The sequence below is a fragment of the Chiloscyllium punctatum genome, chromosome 20 (genome assembly GCF_047496795.1).
Source record: "Chiloscyllium punctatum isolate Juve2018m chromosome 20, sChiPun1.3, whole genome shotgun sequence".
NCBI classification, from domain to species: Eukaryota; Metazoa; Chordata; class Chondrichthyes; order Orectolobiformes; family Hemiscylliidae; genus Chiloscyllium; species Chiloscyllium punctatum.
In genome coordinates this window covers 7,409,003-7,431,074 of record NC_092758.1, presented here as the reverse complement: position 1 = coordinate 7,431,074, position 22,072 = coordinate 7,409,003, and the positions used below count along the sequence as shown (strand labels likewise).

At 39.9% G+C, this 22,072-nt stretch overlaps 1 protein-coding gene across 7 annotated transcripts in view; it reads left to right on the top strand.

The window, feature by feature from the left end:
• The window catches only part of LOC140491846 (protocadherin-10-like), a 180,773-nt gene that overhangs the window by 135,205 nt on the left and 23,496 nt on the right, over positions 1-22,072 (top strand). The window contains exons 1-2 of one of the 7 annotated variants that reach the window (XM_072590247.1): positions 3,607-4,541; positions 4,629-7,077. The exons of 3 other annotated variants lie outside the window; for them this stretch is intronic. In XM_072590247.1, the coding sequence (XP_072446348.1) occupies positions 4,630-7,077 (2,448 nt within the window). In that variant the 5' untranslated portion in view covers positions 3,607-4,541; position 4,629. Of the gene's footprint in view, positions 1-3,606; positions 4,542-4,628; positions 7,078-14,954; positions 17,708-22,072 lie in introns of those variants that run through there. 3 more of the 7 variants (XM_072590252.1, XM_072590251.1, XM_072590248.1) reach the window with 3 other exon arrangements.

The following is a 22,072-nucleotide window of genomic DNA, read 5'->3' as shown; positions in this document are numbered from 1 at the left end:
AGAGGTAATGTATTAACTTAAACAGAGGATTGGCTAATGAACAAAAGGCAGAGAGTCAGGGAAAAAAATCGTTTTATCTTTCTGGCAAAAGTTAGCCTGTGGAGTACCACAGTGTTCAGTCTTCCCACCCTATTTAATAATCTATATTAATAACTTGGATGCATAGATCGAATGTCCCTCAGCCAAATTTGCAGCTGACACAAGTTTTGTGTGAAAGTCAGTTGCAATATAAAATGAGCGGTTTGTTAATGGATATGGATAGTTTAGGTAAATGAACCAAAAGTTTGCAAATAGAGTTTTATACGGATACATGTGAGATTACCATATTTAATGGGTAGAACAGAAAGGCAATTTGTTATGTAAATAGAAAGTTCAGAACACTTCAGTGAGAAAGAATCAGACCTCCTGTATGAATTGCAGAAAGCTAATCTACAAGTGCTGCAGGTAGTATAAAAGGACATTATTTTTCAAAAACATGTAACTATAAATATAGGAAAATGTTGCTGTAACTCTACAGGACATTAGTGAAACGGCACGTGGAGTATTGTTCACCGTTTTAGCGCCTTACTGAAGGAGAGATGTTGTTTCATTTGAGGCAGCTTGGAGGGGATTCACGAGATTGAATTCCAAGGTGAGGAGCCTGTCCTATGAAGTGAAATTGAGCCGTTTAGGCCAATACATTTTTGGGTTTAAATAAATGAGGCAACCTAAAATGAGAGGTGATTGCTTTAAGATAAGGGATAGCAGGTATAAAATAGAGATGAGGAGAAATCACATCACACAAATGGTCTTGAATCTGTGGAATTCAGTACTCCAGAGAATGATAGATGCCAGGACAGTAAATTTAAGTAAGAGATAGACATATTTGCAATTCGTAATATTTTGAAGGGTTAAGGAGAGTGGGCAGGAAATTGGAATTGAGGCCAATATGAGATCAGTCACGATCATATTGAATGGCAGATCAAGCTTGAGAGATTGATTTGCTGACTCTTGATATTAGTTGTTATTTTCATCTTTTAGGAAATGTATTGTTTGCATCAAGGAAGTACAATTAGAATTCATCAGATTTGTTTAACTAATGGCAGGACAGTACTTTGAAGAGTGTAAGTAACCAAGTCTGTATTTGCAAAAGTTTTCACGAAGAACAGGTGAATTTATTGAAACCAGGAAAAAAAATGAAAACGGTAGACAGGGTAGATAACGATAATGCAACCAATGACAAGTCTGGAAACAGACAGCACAACTTAAAATTATGGGGTGGCATTTAGGATTGAGATGATTAGAAAATCTTTCCTCAGAAGTGGTGAATCTTTTGAACACGCTCCCTCAAATTGTTATGAATATCATTCTGTAGATACATTTAAAGTAAAAGTTGATAAGTCTTTGAATACGCACAGAATATAGGTTATGACGTTAATGAGTGCAAACAGTATTAAAATGTTCGATAAGCCATTGTTTTATTAAATGGCAATGCATGCTCAAAGGGCTGAATGAACAGCTCTTGTTTCTGTATTTGCATGCTGATATTGTCTGACACTAATGTGGCATGGAAATTGTTCCTTATTTGCCAGCCGAAGCATGATTTTTATCTCGCTCGTGTACATAGCAAGTGAGCTCTTTGTTGTTATTGTATTTATGGTATATGATTTACTGACATCTGTGCAAATTCAGTAAAAGAAGGAAGTGAGGACTGCAGATACTAGAGATCAGAGTCAAAAAGTATAGTGCTGGAAAAGCACAGCTGGTCAGGCAGCATCCGAGAAGCAAGAGAGTCGATGTTTCGAGCATGAGCTCTTCATCAGGTTCTGATGAAGAGCTCATGCTCGAAACATCAACTTTCCTACTCCTTAGATGTTGCCTGGCCGGCTGTGCTTTTCCAGCAACATAATTTTCGACCAATGTTCAGTAAATGTCCATACTGCTGACCTGATAAAGCTGGTGCAATGTGATTATAAGAAGATCATTAAGCAAGAAAACGTAAATTTGTCAGCATATAACCAGTCCACAAAAAGCAGATTAAATGCAATCCATCCATTAAGTGCCCTCATGCCCATCTGTCCACATTAGAGCAACACAATGATGATTTTGTTACCAAAAGTGAATTAGTTAGCAATGATTTGCTCACTGATTTTTTTTTGTTTGCTTCATTTTGAATTAGCTAAAGTTCACTATATAGCCATTCCAAACATGTGTCAACGAACTTGATTCCAGAGCTGAGTTGACAGTGTCTTCCATCGACTCTGAAACAACATTGGTCGGAATATAGAAGCAAATAATTTCAGATTTTGCAGTCAAGAGAAGTGAAGGGCGATGTCCTACATTGGCTGAAATTATTGTAGTGCTTAGTTTATTAATTGTAGTTTTGGAAACCAATTCCTTCACCACCACATGTTTTTGCATTTTGCTCAGAACATTATTCTGGGACTAACAATGTTCAGTTCCTTCACTGACAGATTTCACACAACAGCACATTGCCTATGTTTCCAAAGGTTTTGCTTTGTCAATGTCAACCATAATAACTGTGTCAACTTTGTTTTTCTCTGCTCTACAAATCTCAATTTATTACTCCACAAAGCATTTGCACTACCTCAAGGCTGTAAGTCAGATGTACACAATGTGCACTTGCTTTTTTGTGCCCAATAGCACTCAAGACGCTCGACACAATTGAAGGCCAATTAGCCCAGGAGAATGAAGCTGAAGCCATTACTTTATGGCTATATTTCTTTTTTCACCATCATGGTTGCAATGTGGGCCATCTTCAAGAAGCACTGCAGCAATTCGTCAAGGCTTCATTTTCAGTAACTTCTAAACGTGGAAACACAATGGCAGAGTTGACCAAGAGCAGTGGGTGCGTGAGAGTATAGCCATCAAGAAGTTGCATTTCACATTACACAGCATGGTAAGTTGGAAAAAAAGTAAATTGGTTTCTTTTTCACCAAAGGGTCAAAATACTTGAACTTCCAATGAAAATTGCGACAATAGTGACAATGCAGAGATCGTTTCCTGTCAGTAAACCTCCTACAGAATCATATTTTTATGGGTAATTAAAATCAGACAGGAAATATTAGCGTTGACAGTGACACCACCCGACTCAACAAATGAATTAAAAGGCTGCTTTTTTTAAAGGGAATAAAAATTAAATTCGCAATTAGCTGTCTATTGGAACATTGGTCCTTAGTTATTAGCTAAAGTATATGTAGGGCAAAGTCAAGCTCGGCTTTAACTTCAGATAATCGTTCCAAAACGGTGGCAGAGTTGAAAAACAAGTTACCACCGAATACCGCCTGTCTTGTAAATCATACCTGCATATCAAATTGTCCCCAGTACAAGTGTGAGGCCGGAACTTGAGCAAAAAAGTTTACAGTGACAGCCCAGTGAAATCTTGAAGGAATGATGCATAATTGAAGACGCGTTTTCTTTTCATGGAATGTGTCATCTTTCTGCTTACTTGACTTGAAAAGATCCATGGCACTATTTAGAAGAATAGGCAGGCAATTTTCGTGGTATCCCGACCATACTTATCCCTCAATCAGCACCAGGAAACAAAGTATCTCGGCTTTGCTGCATTTATAGTCATGTACAAGTGTGACACGAAACCAACTATCCATTGTTTTAAATTACGATTACATAGATAAACTCCTTACAGTGGCATGATTGACAAGATATCCTCTTCAATGTAGCAGATGCCTAAAACGAAATGGTATTGAGCATACATGAAGTGCACTATGCAAAAGAGGTTATTGTCAGTTATAACTAGCAAAACTAACATTTGTTTTTAAATACGCCTATGAAAATTTATGCTGCTCCTGCTCCTTGGATGCTGCCTGACATGCTGTGCTTTTCCAGCACCACACTCTCGACGACGAAAATTCATGTGAATATGTCAAACGACATAATTAGAACTGAGAGGTTAATTATTTTAATCACTTTTCAAACATACCTGACGGCAAAATATCAGCGTTTGTACCTCGTGAATAGTTTATTCGAGTAATCATGTGAGTAGCAAAGTGAATAGGCAGTCTTATTCATTAGATCACATACCGAAGCTGCAAAGAACAATGTTACTCAAATGGATGGTGTTGCGACCGATAAAGCATCCTACCTATCAGATTGCACGGCAGTGGCACCATGCGGTACCATGTGGTATCATGTGACTAATGATTCGCCGGAAATGTCAATTGAAGTTGCACAACATTAAATACACAAAGCAGTTCTTACCGGTTTCTGTAGAGGCACTATTGCTTTAAGAGTACTAGCTGTTATTATTGGCCGAGTCTGCTTGTGTCGCTGTCTACCAATGAGGTGACGAATTGTAGCTGAGGATCCATCTCCACGCCCGCCCCCCTCTCACCCTGCAACATATACTGATCAGTGTCGACGAAACGGGGAAGATTCCTCTCCCCACTCGCCCGATTCACATCTGAGAATTAGTCGCCGAAAATCTGTGGAGATTTGCACAATCATCGCGAATGTGATTAACAAAATATTCTCGGATATCTACTCAAAATTGATCGTTTATTTAAAAAACCAGGAAACGTAAGGTAATGAACGATTGTATATGCTTCCTTACAATAGGACCGTACAAAATAACTGAAAACTATTGTTTTATTTGCAATTCTTTGATCTAGAATGGCCTTTTTGCGAAAATACCGAGTACCGCGTTGGGCGTGTATTTACTTGATTTATGTGCATCTCACCAGTTCGGTCTTTGGAAATATCCGCTACTCAATTCCTGAAGAATTAGAACTTGGTGCCTTTGTTGGAAATATCGCTGAAGACCTCGGTTTAGATGTTAAGCAAATGTCAGAGCGCAGGTTTCGGATTGCATCTGAAAACAAAGGACAATACTTAACAGTCAATTTTAAAACTGGAATTTTGCATGTCAAGGAAAAAATAGACAGAGAGCAGCTTTGTGAACAAAGTCTCAGTTGCATTCTCATGTTACAGGCTGTGATCGAGAATCCACTTAAAATCTATCGTATTGAAGTGACCATTCTGGACACAAACGATAATGCACCAGTTTTTCAGAGACAGGAAGTTAACCTGGAAATATCAGAAATGACAGCCCTCGGAACAGCCTTTCCACTCCAGAGTGCTGTTGATCCAGATGCTGGAACAAATAGCGTTCATTCTTATCAACTGAGCCCAAACCAGTATTTTACATTGAAATCACAACTAGATGGCAGACAAAATGGCATCCCAGAATTGGTGCTGCAGCGACATTTAGACCGAGAAGCAGAACCGAATTTTGGATTAATGTTAACGGCGTTTGATGGAGGGAACCCCAGGAAATTCGGAACTATGCAAATTAAAATTAATGTTGTTGATGCGAACGACAACGCCCCGGTTTGCCAACAAGACATTTATCAAATTACGATTTCAGAAAATATACCCAAAGACACATTGATTGTGAAGGTAACTGCCACTGATATGGACGAGAGCCTGAACGGTGAAGTAATCTATTCTTTCAGTGATCACACCCCTGTAAAAACACGTGAGGTATTTAGCATAGATTCAATGACCGGTGAAATCAGAGTTGCCGGCACGTTGGACTTTGAAGAATCAGATCGTTATCAGATTTCAGTGCAAGCAAAGGACAAAGGCTCACATCCGCTGGAAGTACATTGTAACGTTTTAGTAACGATTACTGATATTAACGACAATTCTCCAGAAATAATACTAATCACGACGACGAAAACGATCGCAGAAAACGTTTCACAGGATACTGTCATAGCTGTTCTCAGAATTGTAGACCGAGATTCTAAGAATGCAGAAGACGTTTCTTGCAGAATCTCACGAACTATCCCGTTTAAGCTTATCACATCATTTGATAATTACTATGCATTAGTAACACATGGTGATATAGATCGAGAGATTGTGCCAGAGTACAACATCACTATCACATGTACTGATAATGGGTCGCCTCCACTCTCGGCCACAGAAACCATCCAACTTCAAGTTTCAGATATAAACGACAATGCGCCACGCTTTACGCAGCCTTCCTTCGTGATGCATGCAGCAGAAAACAATGTTATTGGTACTTCAATTGGTTCTGTGACAGCCTTTGATCCAGATTCCAATCAAAATGCCGAACTTTCATTTTCGATTTTGCATAACCTAATACATAATTTACCTGTATCCACGCTCGTCTCTATAAACACTGTCAATGGCGTGATTTTTGCTGAGCAATCCTTTGACTTTGAACAAATAACAAGTTTTGAAGTCCGTGTGAAAGTGACGGATGCTGGGGCACCTCCACTTAGCAGTACTGTTACTGTCAATGTGATTGTCGTGGATCAGAATGACAATGCCCCTGTGATTGTGTCGCCTTTGCCGGTGAAAGGAAATGCAATCGAGGAAACAATACCGAGATCCGCCGACCCCGGTTACTTAGTGACAAAGGTCACAGCTACCGATGCGGACTCTGGTATGAATGCCAAACTTTCTTACAAAATTCACCAGTCAAGTGATGAAAGCCTCTTCACTATCGCTCAGGAAACAGGCGAACTGTGGACGATTCGTCACTTTACACGCAAAGATTCAATCCACAAAAAAGTTGTAATTTTGGTGATGGATTATGGAACACCATCCCTTTCATCGACAGTCAATATCGATGTATATGTGCAGGATAAAACAGAAAATGCATCAAACACTGGCATGTTGGGTACCATTGGACAATGGAAAACTGATTTCAAATTTTTCCTGATGATTTTATTTGGAGCAACCTCGTTTGTTTTACTCTTGGCTATTGCTTTTCTCAGTTTTAAGGTGTGCAGTGATAGATATGAGACCAACAAAGTTTTTTGCTGTTGGAATGCATCATGTTTCTCCCAGAGGAATTCTCTACAGGGAATTGAAAAGGCTAGCGTAAATCTACAGATAGCACCCAAATGTACCCAGGCTTATGAAAGCGAGAACCTTCCACGACAATTTCGCTATGATCCCGTTATGAATGATTTACTGTTCCTAAAATTGCATGATTCGGCTGCATCAATGATTGACCACAAGACTGGCACTTGTATCGCTGCAAAACACGAAAAGACATTAATCTCTACCAATAAAGAAACCAATTACGAGGTGAGAGGTTTACTCCTAAATATATTTTGGGCATTTAAGGTTAAAATATTGACGAGAACTAAGAAAGTACATCTGTAGTAAACGCATTTGTTATTATGTAAGGATAATTTAAATCAACTCCTTACGAAAAGAAGCAGCAGTTTTGGTGATATAGAACATTACTTAGAATATTACAGCACAACACAGGCCCTTCGGTCCTCGATGTTGTGCCGACCTGTGAAAACCAATCTGAAGCCCATCTAACCTACGCTATTCCATTATCATCCATATGTTTATCCAATGACCATTTAAATGCCCTTAAATTTGGCGAATCCACGACTGTTTCGGCAGGGCGTTTCACGTCCTTACTACTCTTTGAGTAAAGAAACCATCTCAGACGTCAGTCCTATATCTATCACCCCTCAATCTAAAGCTATGTCCCCTCGTCTTAGCCATCACTATCCCAGGAAAAGACTCTCACTGTCCACCCTACCCAACGCTCTGATTATCTTATATGTCTCAATTAAGTCACCTCTCAACCTTCCTCTCTTTATCGAAAACAGTCTCAAGTCCCTCAGCAATTCCTCATAGGGCCTTCCCTCCTAGCCAAGCAACGTCCTAGTAAATCTCCTCTGAATCTTTTCTAAAGCTTCCATGTCCTTCCTATAATGTGGTGACCAGAACTGTACACAATACTTCAAGTGCAGCTGGTGCTCTTGGTGAAGCACAGTTAACTTAAAATTGCATACTAATGAACCTTGAGGGTGAACAAAACGTCAGATTTTCAGTAAGAGTAACCAAGGCAGGACTAATTCTGCTGAAGTAAACATCGTCACAATTTTACTGTCTATGAGAAAGGCCGTAGAATAAGTAAAGCAAAATGGCTCCAAATGTAAGAGAGCATGGTCAGCAGGTGAATGTGGGGACAATCTACATGGAAAATCAGGAAGCTAGCCGAGAAAGAGATAATAAGCATAACGTTGCACACAAGTTAAGGCAATGGTCCTGCAAAATAATTACATTAATGGTGATGTGTTTACATCGATATACAAACGCATCACATGGAAGTGGATATGAATAAAACGAGAAAAGGGGTATGTTGGCTGACTCGAAAGAGTCTTGGCATCACTGGGGATGAAACATTGAACAAAACGATCAAAGTTTCTTCTTTGGAAGCCGCCATTTATTTTGTTTCTGTTGTCAGAAAATGGGAGACAATTTCCTATCAAATGCTTTCTGCCATAGCATAGAACTGGTTTCTTGTTCAGTTTCAAGACCAGATCAATTAATTGTAGAATGAATGGATCGCAATACTCCAGTACTGCAAATGTGATCCAGAAGGTTATCGATTTCTGAAGATGGATATTGTTAATGCAGCTGAGATATTTATAGCTTAACAGGCAGCATCAGAGAATATTGCGTGTACAAGTGTTGACTTTAAAGTGCAGCAACGGAGAAAAACTTGATAACTAATGAAATCGGTTACTTTGTTTTTGCATTGTTATGCTGCAGAACACATTTTTTACAGACATGGATAATGATGCCAGCAAAAGAATTCAGGTCGCACCATCTCAGTTAGGGAATTTACTTCAGTTAGTTCAGCAAAAATCTGGAATTAAATGGCGATAAAACGGACCAAGCAAATTTTCAGTCAGTTCCATAAATTTACGGAAGTTCTTTAGAGGACAAATGTCCATTCTGAATCTACCCTGACCTAGGTTTAACTCCAGACACTATACAAATTAATTTGTATTCAATTGTGCTCCAAAATGTTCAAGCAAGGCACTCTGTTGTTTCATACCGTAACACAAATGTGTATTAAACACAAATGAAGCTTTTGGACCATGCGTTAATTCAATTACACAACCAGACATGAGCAGTCTCATTGTCCGCCTCAGTAATTTTCATGCTTCTATGTCAACATTTGGAGATCTGTCCAACCTTGACGTAGCTCTGAGCACATGCACATATCTTTACAAAATGACATGGCACCTCCACCAACACTGCTTGGAACGGCTTGACACAAGAGCAGAGCAGAATCATCGAAACGTTTGTTATAGTGTTCATGCAATAGAGAATGGCTGGACTGAGAGGGTCCAAAATTATAAACACACCCATGTGTTCTCGAGTATTAGTTCAAGTTAGGAAATAACATTTCCAGTTAGTGAACAGGTGCCATTGCACTCTGCTGATGAATATTATTCTTCCATGTTCAAAGCCACTGGAAGGCACGCTGAGAATGCAAAAGGTATTAAATTTATTATGAGTGGGAGCCATCTGCATTCATGGCCAAGATTATCTCAGCAGGGTTACTATGAGCCATCCCATGAAGAGCAGAGCTACAAATCTGGGCCTGCATCGAATGATGTGAAAACCAGCACAGTGAAGAACCCACTTACGAACATCCCCAACATTCAATCTGTCCGAAATTATTGGGAGTACTGACAGTTGTATAACGCTTTCTGTGAATGTGTTGCCTAGCATGAGACTTTCAATAGAGTAAACAGAGGTGTAGTCATTTAAAGTTGGGCATCTGAGACTGTGTGCACCATCAGCAGAAACAGATTCCAAAAAAAAATATAAACCTATAACCTGGCATATCACTCACCATACGATTTCCTCAAAACAGGGGTCAATTTTGTTGAAAAAAGAGTATTGAAGGTTAGGAAAGAACAAGAGCCAGTGATGCGAATGAAATAGAAAGTCTATATGACTAAACAATCTCCAGTACTTTTATGAATACACCGTTGAAAGAGATGGCAGCAAATTTAAAACGAGAATGTTGATGTGGAGTGGTGTTCTTTCGAAAACAACACCTGGAAAGGAGGCAGATGTTTAAATTAAGCATAGTGAGCAGGGAATCATTTCTTATCGTGGTTAGAAGAGGTAATCAGTTTAAAAATTGAACGTGAGGAGGAACTTTAAACTATGCACATGGCAAGAGAGGAGACAGGTTTATTTTTAAATCAAGAGAGTAGAGGGTATCGGCATTCTGGAAAGAGCGTCGAGAAACTCTGAGTGTGAAAGCAAATTCAAGAATGATGTCACATGAAACCAATAAATTTATGAATTTGTAAGAGGCTGCTGTTGAAGAGTGAGAATAAATACCGTAAAACTGAAAAAAAAATTATTTATAAAGAAGGGCAGACACTTGGATTTCAGAAAGGAAGCAAGGATATTAAAATAAATCAGGTCAACGTAAAATGAAAAATAAAACTGAAGAAAAACAAAGTCACGGTAACTGTTCTAAAATATTTTTGTGATAAATGTATATTTATTCTAAGCGTGTAGTTTCCAGAGTTATAATTTAGCAAGTCAACTTGGAAAGGTGGAGTGTTCATACTGTATTCAAGCGTAGTAAGTGTGAAGTCATGGATATTCCATGTGTCCCAGACAAATGCATCTGGAAGAAGTGCCAACATTTTGCAGTGGCTTCAAAACATGAGCAGTAGCTGGTGTCACATTTGTGCATCGTTAGGAAGAGGAACAGGTGCATATGGCTATCTGGAGAGGGTCACACCTAGTTTGCAAGTACATAAAACAATAATCATTGTGCGACCACAACACAGTCGAAGCAAACTAGGAATTACAGGATTCCTCTGAGAATTCGATTTTTGTCAATTGGTATACTATTTTGGAAAGCATTGAGCATGATGTTCACTTAGGAGAGTTCACCAAGTGATAAGTCCATGCTGCATGGATGTTGTAGATGCAGAAGGAAGAATGGGGAGACGTAATGGAGGCACAATAAAGCTTGTGGATTTCATTGTGAAAAATCAGACAGAATTCCTGAAGTATTTTTCATCATTCTAGGTTGGTGCATTGACTCCCTGGACATCAAGGAGAGGCTGTAGGATTTTTTTTTAGAAGGGGGGATCATGCAGAAGGCCTTGTCCATATTGGTACCAGAATCATAGATAAGAATCTTGATGAACTCCAGAAAGCAGACAATAAGGAGTTAGGAAGGAAAATTTAAAACAGATTCTCAAGATCTTGAATCTCATGATTAGTGCCAGTACTGCATTCTCGTAACCATAAGATAAGTGGTTGAATCAGTTCAACCCGTGGTTGGAAAAGTGATGTCAAAGGCAGGACATGAGCAGGTGGATCTATACAAACTGGATTGGTCACCTCTCAGCAGGACAATTACTGATAAACCCGCGTGGATATTTGCTGGTGCTGTTGGGACTAAGTTAAATTAACCTCTCATGGGAACGAGAACGTGAGGAATACAACAAATTACAATGAAGATATGGTGATAACAATAAGTTCAAAAAATACATGAGGGAGACTCATGATTCCAGGTTAGTATGTTCACTCCCTGTTCCATGGTGAAGGATATAATAGAGAGGCTGTAGGACATTCATTTAGAATAAAGAACAAAGAACAATATAGCACAGGAACAGGCCTTTCAGCTCTCGAATTTATGTGCTGCTGAAGGGGACGTAGTTGGCACCACATGGTTTGCAAACCCATGAGAGAGACTAGAATAAAGGAGAATCAATGATGAGCACGAATGATGTGAAAAAGAGAGTTAATGCACTCTAGCTGAATCCGTGCCGAATTTGCAGTAGAATAAATTATGTAAATGCATCATGAAAAATAAATGTCTGTGATGCATTTACTATTACAGAAGCAGAGTTACATGACAAGCGGGCCTGTGAACTAAAAAATGCAAAATATTGAATATTCATAAATGACACACAATAAGGAATATTAGGTGAGGTTGTATTGATATTTTGAGGTGGAATCAGTGTATTAGTAAAAGAGGTGTCAGGTCGAAATAACAATGTGTGCGATCTGTTTGACTGGAATACGGGACCAGCAGTGGATAACAGATGATATTTAAATGTTGATATAGGCCACCAGAACATTGTGGTGTTATTGGAACATTTCATAAACCAATATGTGAGAAAAGCTTGGAACATGCAAAATACAGTCATTCTGAATGAGTTCAGTCGGTGTGTTGGCGAGGCAAACCAATTGAGCTCAAAGGGTTTGCAGGAAGGTTTTCTGAAATGCCTTTGTGATGATATTCTGTAGAAGAACCTCTGAACAAATTATCTCGTTGTTACTTCATTTCTATTCATATGCAAATGTGAGCAGAAAGCAATTATTCTCAGTTTTCAGATAGGAATATGTCTACAAAAATATTTCAGTGGCATATTTAATAAAGATAACTTCTTCAATGTTATTCATATAGCAGAAACCCTCTCCCGACGTCCTCAACAGTAACCTTCCACCGACATTCTCATTCGTTTGGCCGAACTGGTCCTCACCCTTAACAATTTCTCATTCGAATCCTCCCACTTCCTCCAGACCAAAGGGGTAGCCATGGGCACACGTATGGGCCCCAGCTATGCCTGTCTCTTTGTTGGCTACGTAGAACAGTCGATCTTCCGTAATTACACCGGCACCACTCCCCTCCTCTTCCTCCGCTACATTGATGACTGCATTGGTGCCACCTCGTGCTCCTGCGAGGAGGTTGAGCAATTCATCAACTTCACCAATACATTCCACCCTGACCTTAAATTTACCTGGACCATATCAGTCACCTCCCTCCCCTTCCTGGACCTCTCCATCTCCATTAATAACGACCGACTTGACACTGACATTTTTTACAAACCCACCGACTCCCACAGCTACCTGGATTACACCTCTTCCCACCCTATCTCTTGCAAAAATGCCATCCCGTATTCCCAATTCATCCGCCTCCGCTGTATCTGCTCCCAGGAGGACCAGTTCCACCACAGAACACAACAGATGGCCTCCTTCTTTATATAACAGCAATTTCCCTTCCCATGTGGTTAAAGATGCCCTCCAATTCATCTCGTCCACGTCCCGCACCCCCGCACTCAGACCCCACCCCTCCAACCGCAACAAGGACAGAACGCCCCTGGTGCTCACCTTCCACCCTACCAATCTTCGTATAAGCCAAATCATCCACCGACATTTCTGCTACCTCCAAAAAGACCCCACCACCAGGGATATATTTCCCTCCCCACCCCATTCCGTCTTCCACAAAGACCATTCCCTCCATGACTACCTGATCAGGTCCACGACCCCCTACAACCCTCTCTCCCATCCTGGCACCTTCCCCTGCCACCGCAGGAATTGCAAAACCTGCGCCCACACCTCCTCCCTCACGTCCACACAAGGCCCTAAAGGAGACTTCCACATCCATCAAAGTTTTACCTGCACATCCACCAATATCATTTATTCTATCCGTTGCTCCCGATGCAGTCTCCTCTACATTGGGGAGACTGGACGCCTCCTAGCAGAGTGCTTCAGGGAACATCTCCGGGACACCCGCACCAATCAACCACACCGCCCTGTGGCCCAACATTTCAACTCTCCCTCCCACTCTGCCGAGGACATGGAGGTCCTGGGCCTCCTTCACCACCGCCCCCTTACCACCAGACTCCTGGAGGAAGAATGCCTCATCTTCCGCCTCAGAACACTTCAACCCCAAGGCATCAATGTGGACTCCAACATTTTCCTCATTTCCCCTTCCCCCACCTCACCGTAGTTCCAAACTTCCAGCTCAGCACTGGCTCCATGACTTGTCCTACCTGCTTATCTTCTTTTCCACCTATCCCCTCATCCCCTCCCCCACTCACCTATTGTACTATATGCTACTTTCTCCCCACCCCACCCTCCTCTAGCTTATGACTCCACCCTTCAGGCTCTCTGCCTTTATTCCTGATGAAGGGCTTTTGCCCGAAACGTCGATTTTACTGCTCCTCGGATGCTGCCTGACCTGCTGTGGTCTTCCAGCACCACTAATCCAGAATCTGGTTTCCAGCATCTGCAGTCATTGTTTTTACCCTGATATTGAAAATATGTTAGTACATAAAATCATTCCAAACGTTGGTCATCATTCACAACGTTCTTGTACCAATATTATTTAATGGTCTGTAGCTTTCACTGACAAGACCAGCATATGCTCCCCTTTCTTAACTTCTCCTGAAAGGTTCTGAATGATTTGTGAGGCCTGTTTTTTGACAAGCACGTCGCTGTGACTCTGACGTCATTTGTAGGCCAGACAAGTCAAGGATGGCAAACTTCATTTCTTATAGAATAAGTCTGAGTCAGTTATTTTACTCCATGAATCGATAGTTGTCATGGTCACTTCAACATGTATTAATTGAATTTTAATTGCACCAGCAGTCATGGTGCGATTAAAACATTTCTCAGTATCTCTAAATGCCAGTGACCTTTTTTTGAACCACACTCCATCTCCACTTCATTTTATTCTGAATGGTGCACGAAAAGTTGGAAAGAAATTATTCACCTAACTGGACTGCAGCTCAGACTGCAGTCATGTACCATATCAATGAGGCAACGCTATTTGTCAATTTCGCTGTACTATTAACGCGACGTTTTATCCGTTTTCATAGGTACGAAGGAATAGTTATTGCAAATAAAAACTTGATGAATAATTGCATTTCCTAAAAATATGTTGACATATATAAATCCATCAAAGCAGACCGTCAAGACGAGAAACTTCATTACTTTAATCATTTTGTGAATATACTCGGAGGGTAAAGTATGATTTTTAAAAATTTGATGAATAGATGATTCGAGCAACAATGTGAGCGATATGAATTTGCAATCTTATTCATTCGGTCGTTTTTGCTTGTATATCCAAGCAGTGGTGAATAATATTCCTCAAATGAATCGTCTTGAAATCTGTAGTGCCCGCTGCTAACTATTTAACAAGGAAATAGAGACACAATGTGAATCATATCGTACGTATTGCTGAAAAGATCAATTAAAGTTGCACAACTTTAAATACACATAGCAGTTCTTCTCAGGATCTGTAGAGGCACTATTGCTTTAAGAGTACTAACTGTTATTATTGGCCGAGTCTCTCTGTGTCGCTGTTTACCAATGAGGTTAGGAAGTGTGGCTGAGGATCCAGCGCCACTCCCCCATCAACGAATAGTGACCAGTATCGAGGAAACGAAGAACACGCGTCTCTCTGTGCGCTCAATTCACGTCTGAGGAATAGTCGCAGAACGCCCACTGGGATTTGTGCATGTATTCTTGGCGAATTTAACAAAGAACTACCGGAACTGTAAGAAAAACGATCGTTTCTTTCTAAAATCAGGAAACATGAGGTAGTGCATATTTCTATTCTCTTCTTTTCAATAACAGAGTAAAATTTATAAGAGAATCAGAAATTATTCTTGCAGTGCTTTGATCGAGAATGGCTTTTTTGTGGAAGAGCCGAGTATCGCAGTGGCCCGTTCTTTGCCTGATTCTAGTGTATCGCACCGATTTCATTTTTGGAAACATTCGTTACTCAATTCCTGAAGAATTGGGGCTTGGTACTTTTGTTGGGAATCTTGCTGAGGACCTCGGTTTAGAGATTAAACAGCTGTCCGAGCGCAGGCTTCGGATTGCATCTGAAAACAAAGAGCAATACTTAACCGTGAATTTAGAAACTGGCATTTTGCACATCAAGGAAAAAATAGACAGAGAGAAGTTGTGTGAACAAGACCACAGTTGTGTTCTAATGTTACAGGCGGTGATCGAAAATCCACTTCAAATATATCGTATTGAAGTTGATATTCTCGACATAAACGATAATGCGCCATTTTTCCAAAGACAGGAAGTTAACCTGGAAATATCAGAATTGACGCCGCTTGGAACGGCCTTTCCACTGCAGCGTGCCTTTGATGCGGATGCTGGAACCAACAGTGTTCGCTCCTATCAACTGAGCCCAAATCAGTATTTCACATTGAAATCACAGCCAGACGGCGGCGATGCTGGTATCCCAGAAATGATACTGCAGCGACATTTAGACCGAGAACAGGAGCCGAATTTTGGAATAACGTTAACGGCGTTTGATGGCGGGAACCCGAAGAAATTCGGAACCACACACATTAAATTTACTGTCGTTGACGCAAACGATAACGTCCCTGTGTGCGAACAAAATATTTATCAAGTTACGCTTGCAGAAAATACAGCCAAAGATACAGTGATTGTGAAAGTAACTGCCGTAGATGTGGACGAGGGCCTGAATGGAGAAGTAATCTATTCTTTCAGTGAGCACACTCCTCATAAAATACGTGAAACCTTTAGATTGGATGCGACCACGGGCGAAATCAGTGTAAATGGACTCCTGGACTTTGAAGAAGTAGATCGTTATCAGATTTCAGTACAAGCTAAAGACAGAGGCGCACATTCAGTGGCAGTATACTGCAACGTTTTGGTGATAGTTACTGACATCAACGACAATGCTCCAGAAGTAATATTAACCACTACGTCGAGCACGATCTCAGAAAACGTTTCACCAGATACCGTCGTAGCAGTTCTCAGAGTCGTAGACAAAGATTCTAAGAATGCAGCAGAGGTTTCCTGCAGAAGCCCACGAACGCTTCCATTTAAGCTAATCACTTCTTTTAATAATTATTATACATTAGTGACACACGGTGATATAGATCGAGAAGATGTACCAGAGTACAACATTACAATAGTATGTACTGATCATGGCTCCCCCCCACTCTCGGTCAAAGAAACCATACAAGTTCAAGTTTCAGATGTAAATGACAACGCGCCGCATTTTACTCAGCCGTCCTTCTCAATGCACGTCACAGAAAACAATGTCGTTGGCGCGTCCATTGGTTCTGTGTCAGCCTTTGATCCAGATTTCGCTCAGAATGCCGAACTTTCATATTGGATTTTAGATAACCTGATAAATGGTTTTCCTGCATCCACGTTCGTCTCAATAAATGCTATCAATGGCATGATGTCTGCTCGCCAATCTTTCGATTTTGAACACTTAACAAATTTTGAAGTCCACGTGAAAGTGACGGACGCTGGGTCCCCTCCACTCAGCAGTAATGTAACTGTCAATGTGATCGTAATAGACGAGAATGACAATGCCCCTGTGATCGTGTCGCCTTTGCCAATCAAAGGATCCAGAACAGAGGAAACAGTACCGATTTCGGCCGAACCAGGGTATTTGGTGACAAAGGTTACAGCTAAGGATGCTGATTCTGGTGTGAATGCGCAGCTTTCTTACGAGCTTCACCGGTCCAGTGATGAAAGTCTGTTCACTATTGCTCAGGAAACGGGAGAGATATGGACCATTCGACATTTCACACGCAAAGATTCAAACCGTATAAAACTTGTAATTTTGGTGAGGGATAATGGAACTCCACCTCTTTCATCGTCGGTCACTATCTATGTATCAGTGCAGGATGATGGAAAAGGAAAGGAATCAAGCACTGGAATTTTGGGGAACCCCGTGCCATGGAAATCTGGTATCAAATTTTACCTGATGATATTATTTGGCGCAACATCATTTGTTTTACTTCTGACCATTGCTTTTCTCGGTATTATGTTGCACAGCCGTAGAAATATTTCTTGCTGTTGGAATACGACATGCTTTTCTGAGAAGAACTCTCACCAAGGAATTCAAAAGGCTAGCATAAACTTGCAGGTACCACCTAATTATACCCAGGCCTATGAAAATGAAAGATTCTCTCAACAATTTCTCTATGATCCAGCTTTGAATGAATTAATGTTTCTAAAGTTACACGATTCTGCTGCATCCATGATTCGTCACAAGACTGGCACATGTGCTAACGCAAAAGATGGAAAGGCATCAATCTCTACCAACAAACACCCAGTTCACGAGGTGAGGGGCTCATAACTAAATTTATTCTGAGCACTAACTATTAAATATTTGTGCACAAAATGTTGATGAAATGTAACAACGTGCATGGAATGATAATTCGGACTTTATCAATTGAAATAAAATATCAAGCAGTTCCTTAAAAGGAAAAGCTGACGGAGAGATTCTGTATAAATTCAAGAAACAACTACAAGTATAATAAACTATGATTACGCATCTATTAGTAGCTTGAAAAATCTAAACAGTAAAATCATTCAAGTAAGAACCATTTTGAATCCTTTGGAATTAGTCCATACATGCCATGATGTTTAGTACCATTAAGTATATACATTTTGCCAAGACATAAACAATTCAATCTATAAATAAATAATTGATGTAAGTAATCATGGGGATGTAAGTAATTGTTGATATTGAATGATTCAACAAAGTGTAATAGAACAATCCTGCTAAATGGATTAATTAGACATCAAAAAATTCTGGCATTCGAAAAGGTATATTAAGTAATGTATTTAAAGGGGAAATATATTATATTATAGCAAGGAAGAAATTGCACAAGATAATGGTTGGAAAAGTATAGGTTTGGAGGATATATTGTAAAAGTTGAAACATAACTTGAAAGAAAAGGTTACGGAACAAAATTATAACCAACAGATGAGGACAGTTGGGACCAGAGGAAATCCTTTGGATGGCAACGTTTTCCAATTTCCTGCTTTGTAAGGAATACTCTTCATCTTAAATCCTCCAATCAAATTGTATAACCTCAAACTATTCCACAATTTATTCCATCAGCCTCTCTGTGTTCCCCTGAAGGCTGTCTAATTTCTCCTCACAACAAAAACTCTCTTCAATCTTTGTACCTTCGTGAAAGTTGGAAATATCACAATTGATGCCCCCATCCTAATCATTCATATTAATCTGGAGTGACTGAGTCAACAGGCAATTACCTTTATAGTACATCAATGGTTGGAATCTCTCTGCCTGAGAAAAAACAAATAATTTCCACTCTCTGCTTTGCAGATATTATATTCATTAGTGGGGCTTGGGCATTGCTGGCTGGCCAGCATTTATTGCCCTTCCCCAGTTGTCAATGAAATGACCATGGTGAGCTGTAGTCTATCTGATGCAGACTGAAGCACAGTGCCTTAGCGAGAGAGTTCCAGAATTTTGACTAAGTAACAGTGAATGTACAGTGATATATCCAAGTTGGATGAGATCTTGCAAGTGGTGGCATTTCCATGTATCTGCTGCCCTCGTCCTTCCAGATGGAAGTGGCCATAAACTAGGAACCTTTTACGGATTTTTGATGAATTTCTGGGTTTTTTTCCTGCAATCAGTACACACGGCTGCTGCTGATCGTTGGTGGAGGCTGTGGATGCTTCTGAATCTGATGCCAATCAAGCAGGCTGCTTTATTGTGGATTGCATCAAGCTTCTTGACCGTTGTTTAAGATTCATCCATATAGGCAAGCGAAGAATATTCCATAACACTCCTCACTTGTGCCTTGTATATCGTGGAAGATCTTTGAAGAGTCAGGGGTTGAGTTACTCAACAAAGTATTCCTAGCCTCTGACCGTCTCTTGTCGCTAAGGTATTTGTAGTGAGTCCAGTTGAATTTAGACCATAAGTTATACGAGAAGAATTAGGTCATTTGGCCGATTGGGCCATTCCACCATACGATCATGGGTGGTATCCTATTTTGCTTCCTTGTCCTTGTATTCCCAAATCTCCTGATCAATCATGAGAGTAGCTAACGCTTCTTAAATACACTCAAAGGTTTGTCCCCCCGACAGCCCTCTGTGGAAAGGAGTTCCACATAATTGCCATCCGCTGACTGAATACATTCTTCCTTATCTCAGTTATGAGGAGTTATCCTTCACTTTCAGGCTGTCATCCTGGTACTTGTATCTCCAACTAATGGAAACATCTTCTCCATGTGCAGTCTATCTCAGCCTCTCGTATTTTGTAAGTTTTCATGAGATCCCACCTCATTGTTCTGAATTCCATTGAGTACAGAGACTGGGTCCTCAACTGTTCTTCATGCAACAAGTCCTTCATTGCTGGGGTGATTCTTGTAAACCTCCGCTGGACCCCTCAAATACCAGCATATGTTTCTACAGATATGAAGCCCAAACCTGCTCTAAAAATTCCAAACGTGATCTGACCACAGACTTATCTCACCCATCTCTGTTCTTGTGTTCTAGACTTTTGAAATGAATTATAACATTTCTTTTGATTTCGTAACTGCCATTTGAACCTGTCTGCTAACCTTAAGAAAATCCTGAGATAGACATATCAAGTCCCTTTGTGCATCAAACTTCCAGTGCCTTTATTAGTTCATAAAATAGACTGCGTCTCCATTCATCAAACCAACGTTCATAAACTCACACATTTCCACATAGTATCCATCTTTCACTTCTTTGCTCACTCCTGTCACCTTTCCAAGCCCTTCTGCAGTCTCCTTGCTTCCTCAACACTACCTGTCTCTCCATCTGTCTTTGTATTATCTGCAAACATAGCAGCAATGCCTTTAGATCTGTTTGAAAGAGAGGGAACTCGATGTAAGTTTTGTATTAGTGATTACTTTTCAAGTCTATTAAGACTGCAATGGTCTTTGGAACTACAAACAGTGCAAATGTAACCCATCTGTGTCAGAGAGAAGGTAGAAAAAATAATTTCCAGTCAATGGTAACCCTCAAGATGTTGATAGTGGTTGATTCGGTGATGGAAACACAACTGAATATCAAAGGATGGTGGTTACATTGTTTCGTATTGGAGATGGTCATTGCCTGGCATTTGTGTTGCTGCTTTTCAAGCCTCTATACTATCCAAACCTTGTTGCATTGAGTATGGACTGCTTAAGTATCTGAGGAGTCATGAGTGGTCGTGAACTTTATGGAATCATCAGTAAACATCCTCACTACAGAGCTGTTACCATGCTCCAATCCATGCTAGTGTATTTCTCCAGTTCAATACACATCAATTTTGTTTAATCACGCTGTTATGTGAAACCTAACCAAATAAATTCTGATAATGCATAACATCACAATCACTGTTTTAAATTGCTGCCAACATTCTCAAAAGATCTTTCAAATTGACAAACATAATTCCCTTTCATAAATCAATGCTGACGTTTTCCAATCAGACAATTATTTAATGAATACTCAAAGACCATCTGCTTTCTAATTAATTCTAGTCTATTCCCTACTATAGCTAGCAAGTCTGCTGTTGGTTTTTATTGTCTTCCCCGTCTTTCTGACACAGGAGAGTTATACTTGCAACCCTCAATTTGCAAGCACAGTTGCAGAATTAATATGAAGATAACCACTCATGCATAAAGTGTATCGATAACCCTCTCTTTGAATAATCTAGGCCAATAATTATCAGATCTTGGGGATTTGCCAACTTTTATCTGGTTAGTTACTCCAATATAATTTTTCAATATAACAATTTATTTCTGTTCTCTTTTATTACTAAAAAACAGTCGGTTGTTAATGAATTGAGAGACATTTTGTGTTTTTTTCTCTGTGAAAAGAGAAACAAAACGTACCGAGATAGCATCATTGCCATTATTTTTTCTAACATGGATTTTCCAGTCTTTCTCTATGATAGACTCACATCTGTCTTTTCTTAAATGTTCCATTTAACATTCCTGCAGAAGGTATTGAAATCCTTTCTCGTGTTTCCTTCGTTTAAAAAAAATACATTCTATTGCCATTTTCATCATCAATTCTTTCATCCTTCTTTCCCGAATTCAAAAATTCTCCAATCCTCGGGCCTACAACTTACTTGCCACTTTATAATATCCTCCTTTGTCAAAATACTATGTTCAGCATCGTTTTGTATGCACAGCTCTGGCAGTTGTCCGAAGGGAATTCATGATTCAAAAGCAATTTTAATAATTTTTATAATAATCATTGCCTGGGAAACGTTAAATCTTTTAATATACTTTTCTAATCCACCACAACACAATTCATCCTTATAATCGTCCGTCATAATTGCACTTCTTTGCATTTCAGACCATGTTTTCAGATCTAGCTGCATTTTCTCCAAAAATAATGGGAATTACAACCATAATTTGGTCACTATTTACGATTTTTTTCACTAAAACAGACTATTAAGTTGTGATTTCTCTTGCATTGCATTTGAACTGAAATGGCTGAAACGCTGTTTTGGTCCTTACTAAACTTTAGCAACAAACTACCCTGAGCAGAGTTCAGGAAATCTTCCTCCAATGGTACTCAATGGATGTAGACAATCTGTGTTCAGATTGAATGCTCCCATGATAATTGCATGCCCATATAGCAAGCAACGTTTTAAATCCTAATTCCAGAATTGTGCAGTGGCGTCTAAACCACCATTTCTCATCTT